Raw genomic sequence first — 5,770 nt, 5'->3', positions numbered from 1 at the left:
ATGGCAGAAGCCAGATTTTCTCAGGATGAGTTCTTGTGTGCCGTGTGTCTGGATCTCCTGAAGGATCCAGTGACAACTTCCTGTGGACACAGTTACTGTAAGATCTGTATTACAGACTGCTGGGATCAGGAGGATCAGAAGAGAGTCTACAGCTGCCCTCAGTGCAGACAGACCTTTAGTCCAAGACCTGCTTTAGCTAGAAACACCATGCTGGCTGAAGTGGTGGAGAAACTGAAGAAGACCAAACTCTCTGCTGACTGTGACGCTGGAGCTGGAGATGTGCAGTGTGACGTCTGTACTGGAAGAAAATACAAAGCTGTCAAGTCCTGTCTGGTGTGTCTGGAATCTTACTGTCAATCTCATTTTGAGCGTCATGAGGAGTTTCATTCACGTAAGCCACACAAAGTGACTGAAGCCACTGGACGACTGCAGGAGATGATCTGCCAGAAACATGAGAAGCTCCTTGAGGTTTTCTGTCGCACTGATCAGAAGTGTATATGTGTGCTGTGTATGGATGAACATAAAAACCACAACACTGTATCAGCTGCAGCACAGAGGACAGAGAAACAGGTATTTAACACTAGACACTGATGATATATTGCTGACACTCGTTTCATATGTTTATATCGGCACCATATTAACAGCCCACAGCATTCACACGGCAGCAGAAATGAACAGCAGCTGCAAGAAGAGTTTCACTGTTTGCTGAAATTTACCTTAAATCTTTATCAACACAATCTTTCATAAAAATAGACCTTGAATAAGCAACATCAAATAATGGAGTGAACTATTCACCCGTTCTTTGACAAAACATACTTCCATCGGTCAAAATGCAAGCTCTGCGACACAGCAGAAACACTAGGTGAGTTTACATGGAGCATTGTATTTTGAATACAATCAGTTTATAAATCCAATCTGAATGAAATCATGTAAACAACTCAGTCGGAGGAAAATGCCTAAAACGATTGAAATTTCAGACGGGTTGAGAAGGGTGGGATAAACCTTTTCTAATCTGTTCGATAGGATATGTAAACACCTGATCAGATTAAAAACCAAAAGTGGAAAGTTTTACGCATGTGCAGTGACGTAGAAATGGCGCATGACGCATGGAACGAGCCAATGTTGTTGTTGTTAAATATAATAAATGACTATCGTGTCAATCTAAAATTCTCTTTCCGCTCATCGTCTGTGAAGTGGGCATGGGAATGGGCTTTTTTACTGCTTGATTAATAAAAGCATCATTGCACAAAGCCTCGTGTGCTTGTCTCCTAATTAGGACCCGAAATAGATAAATATTAAGTCTGCTTTTTAAAACAAAGAAAAGAAGATGGTTAGTATAAAAAACAGCAGGAAACTGTATATATTTGTGCAGAGTGTGCATGTCAGAAGATTAAATCTGATTTGAAGCTTAACCCGATCACTTTATTTAACGTTCATGTAATAACTATGTTCAGATTCATCAGTCGGAATGATTTCATTCAGATTGAAACAAAAAGTGTCCATGCAAATGTGGCTAATGTCAGTGTGAAGCTCTACGTCTGTGTCAGTTTCACTTATTTAATACTTACACTTGTATGATTGTAACCGATTGTCACTTCTGGAGTTTGAACCTACAGCCATTAGTTATCAGCTCTTTTCCTGGATTCATCTGTTCACATGAAGATTTAGTGCCAGTAGTTTTCTGTGAGATTCACTATCATCTGTTTGTCCTGCAGCACCAGCTGAAGGAGACGCAGAAGACGCTCCAGCAGAGAATCCAGCAGAGAGAGAAAGATCTTCAGCAGCTGAGAGAGGCTGTGGAGTCTCATAAGGTGAGTCTGGAGAAGAAGAGAAGTTTGTCTCCATCTCAATTCAGACTCACTGAAGCCTGAATCACTGTGTGTCCTAACAGCGCTCTGCACAGACAGCAGTGGAGGACAGCTCTGGGTCTCTAACTGCTGTAAAGTTATAAATAACGGTCTTGAGTTGTTAGATGGTGATTTATGTTCTTAGCAGATGTTTTATCATCCAAACTATTTCCTAGAAAGTTCACATAGAGTGTAAGTGGCAAATTCAATTCAGTTCAATTCAATACACATTATTGTCCCCAATGGGGAAATTTGTCTTGGACCCTGGAGCCCGCATACGTACACACTGATCAAGCATTATATTATATAATAAAAACCCACATAGACATAGATGAAGCAACATTCCAAACCACAATAACAAAACACAAAGTTAATGTAAAATTACATGTAAAATAAACTCTAATCGATTTATCTGTATCGACTGCCAGAAGGCAGCAACTCGTATTCTGAATATAAGCTATATGTGAGGGATCGGATAATATCTTAGTAATTCCTTAAGAACCGACTGCTCATAAAATGATTCCTTGGTTTGATATTCCCTTTTCCCTATAATTCCCATAGCCACCTTTACCAGATTTAGAGCTGTATCATCTGAGTATTTTATTATGAGGTTACTGGAATCATGACTTCTGCATTAATTTGTATACAATGTAAAAAGAATCGGGGAACTAACACAGCCTTGTGGAACACCTGTACTTGTCCTTCTAACCTCTGGTATACTGTGGTTAACCTTGACCTGCTGCCTTCGATTAGTTAAAAACGAATAATACCATTTGATTAAAAAGGGATTTACACCCAACTGCCCCAGTTTTTTAATCAAACAGTTGGGTTTAATTGTATCAAAAGGCAAACTAAAATCAACGAATAACAACCGTGCATAGGCTTTAGCATTAGTTATGGTGTTAATAGCGTCCTTCATACCACGACCTTGTCTGTAGGTGAACTGGAGTGGATCTAAAACAGGTTTTACCTCTGTCTTTAGCAAAGACACCATATACCTCTCAAAGCACTTCATAACACATGATGTCAAGGCTATTGGCCTATAATCATTATTCTCCACTGGACATGATGTATTTGGTAAAGGAGCAATATTAGATTTTTTCCAAATATCAGGGACAGTCTGACAATCCACAGATTGTTGAAAAACAGGACACCATGCAATGGTGAGCTCCTCTGCACATGATTTTAAAAGAACAGCTGAAATACCATCAAGTCCAGTGGACTTTCTAGTGTTAATTTGATCAAAAATTGAACAAACCTTCTGAGGGTAAATTTTCACTCTGAGAGAAGTGTCCTCGCTTACAACAGTCTCCGGGAAGTGCATACCTTCCTGAGTGTAATCCTGTGTCTCAAATCTGAGATAAAACTCATTTAATTCAGTTGCCTTCTCTAAATCATTATTAGTAAAGAGGTGCTTACTTCCAGTGTTCATATTTGTCATCGCTTTAATAGTGTCACATAACTTTTTTGATGGAGTGAAGTTAAACCTCTACTCTAAAATCTCCTGATGTCTTTTCTTAGCACCTCTCAACACAACAGTGAGTTCTTTTTGTGCCACTCTCAGTCCAACCCAATCCTTCTCCTTAAATGCCTGCTTCTTTCAATTAATACGTTCTTTAATTTCTTTGGTAATTTATGGCTTGTTATTGGGAAAGACAGTTAGACATTTCTTTTCCAGGACATTGTCCACACAAAACTTAATATTCAGTCGTTGAGTCAGTAGCCTTACGAATGTCTCCGTTCTGTAGGATTTCCCAGTCCGTGCTCAAAAAACATCCTTTACGTGTCTCTACACTGTTCTCTGACCACACAGATATAGCCTTGACCTCAGGTTTCCTGCTTTTAAAACAGTTCTATGAGTTGGAATTAAATTAATCATATTGTGGTCAGAGCTGGACAATGGAGGCTTCGCCTTTGCGTTATAGGTATTTTTAACATTGCCATAACATTTGTCCAGAATATCCCATGTTTCACATCTGACATATTGGTCGTAGCCAGGCTGCGTTAGTTCTAACTTACAATGATTAAAATCACCCACAATAAAAACCGGAGCACACTGTGTTCTTTGTAACTTATTCTGAACACAATCAGCAGTTTGAGCTGCTGATTTCGCAGCATTTCCATCCGGTGGGATATATGCCATGCATAAAATTATGTTCCCAAATTCCCTGGGTAAATACACAGGTCTTAAGGACAAATAAAGCAACTCCAGGTTGGGGTTACATACCTTGTCCTGTACAGTGTATTGAGTACACCAGTCATCCTTAATATAAACACTGATACCTCCTCTGCTTTTTCTAGTCGCCTCCATCCTATCCAGATGCACGAGGGAAAAGCCATCCAATTCAAATAACGAGTCAGGAATGCTTTGATGTAGCCAGGTCTCCGTTAGCACTATAATGACAGCTTCACAATACTCGTAACACCCCCGGACATTGACGCGAAGCTCTTCCATTTTCCGTCTCAGTGAATGCACATTCCCCATGATAGCCAGTGGCCTCTCCTTCTGACTCGTTGTCATATTCCTGCCTCTCTTTCAAAGACATTTCCGACGTAGTAGCTGCTCTTCCACAGTCACAGTGAAAAAAATCAACTGCCGGAATAATGTCCTTTGTGCGAAGAGGCAACAGTGCATCTCTGGAGTAAGTGAGCGGCGGCAGACTTGCGTCCTCCACGCTCCTTGCGTAGCGCAGCATTTTTCACAAAGTCCAAATATAATCACCCTGAGAAAAACAAAAGCAGTGATTCTCGTTGTCCAGGCCAGCATAATGCTGACAAAACAGTCACTCAATTATATTATGTCTAAAAGAACTTTAAGATCTTTAAAAAAGAGTTTAAAACAAACAAACAGACACAATCAGTGTAGCATAGCAGCAGCAGAGTTCAGGTCGCCAGCAGGGCAGCGCCTCTGGAAACCACATACTAGAATCTGTAGCTCTAATGTGATTTAATGAATATGAGAGGAATGAAGCTGATGCTGTGAATGTGCTGGATTGAGGAGAGTTACTAAAGATCAGTCGAGTCAACAAGAGCCGCACAAATCTGATGTTCCTGCAGGTTATTGGGTGAAGTGTGGAGATGATGAGTTTGATTTCTGCTTTCTGTAGAGTTTCCAGTCTCTCTCAGCACCTCCTGAATCTACAGACGTAAATGATGATCTCTTCAGTTCTCTCGTCTCTTCTGATGCTCTGAGAGAATATGTCCATCAGCTGAGAGACAAACTGGAGGATTTCTGCAAAGAGCAGCTCAAGAAGATCTCAGACAGAGGTAAAGTCCTGCAGATTCATCTGCTCTCAGAAACCAGTCCATCATCATCTCATATCATGCAGAACATCATATTAGAAATGTCTTAGGAATGGATGCAGGATCATGAGAATCACACTGTTCATGTCTGTTGATTTCCACAGTCACATTCACCAGCATTGATCTCTGGACCAGGAACGACTTCCTACAATGTAAGTCAGTCAGAAAACAAGTGAAGTGTGTTCATGTTCTTATTGTAGAAGGTGAAAGAAGAGTTTTATAACTGATGATGTAAATGATGATTTGCACAGATATCTGCTCATCTGTACTGAGACACTGATGATACACTGAACATGAAGAGTTCAGCTACATGAAAAGGTCGAGTGGCATCAGTCGTATCCTGATCATCCAGACAGATTTGATGTGTGGCAGGTGTTGTGTAGAGAGAGTGTGTGTGGACGCTGTTATTGGGAGATTGAGTGGAGTGGAGATTATGGTGTGTGTATATCAGTATCATATAAGAGCATCAGCAGGAAGGGACGGGGTAATGAGTGTGATTTTGGAAATAATGATCAGTCCTGGAGTTTGATCTGCTCTTCCTCCAGATACTCATTCATACACAATAACATACGGAGTGCTCTCTCTGTGAAGCCCATCAGCAGGAGAATAGGAGTGTTTGT

General features: G+C 40.5%; 1 protein-coding gene across 1 annotated transcript; it reads left to right on the top strand.

The window, feature by feature from the left end:
* LOC107568663 (E3 ubiquitin/ISG15 ligase TRIM25-like) lies at positions 1–3,088 on the top strand. Its single transcript, XM_016254640.1, has 3 exons — positions 1–570; positions 1,716–1,833; positions 2,997–3,088. The coding sequence occupies exons 1-3, from the start codon at positions 1–3 to the stop codon at positions 3,086–3,088; spliced, it is 780 nt and encodes a 259-aa protein (XP_016110126.1).
* The last annotated feature ends 2,682 nt before the right edge of the window (positions 3,089–5,770 follow it).

Source organism: Sinocyclocheilus grahami, unplaced genomic scaffold, assembly GCF_001515645.1.
Source record: "Sinocyclocheilus grahami isolate Dianchi unplaced genomic scaffold, SAMN03320097.WGS_v1.1 scaffold1270.1, whole genome shotgun sequence".
Classification (NCBI taxonomy): Eukaryota; Metazoa; Chordata; class Actinopteri; order Cypriniformes; family Cyprinidae; genus Sinocyclocheilus; species Sinocyclocheilus grahami.
The sequence above is the reverse complement of the archived record's forward strand: the minus strand, read 5'-3'. Positions and strand labels throughout refer to the sequence as shown.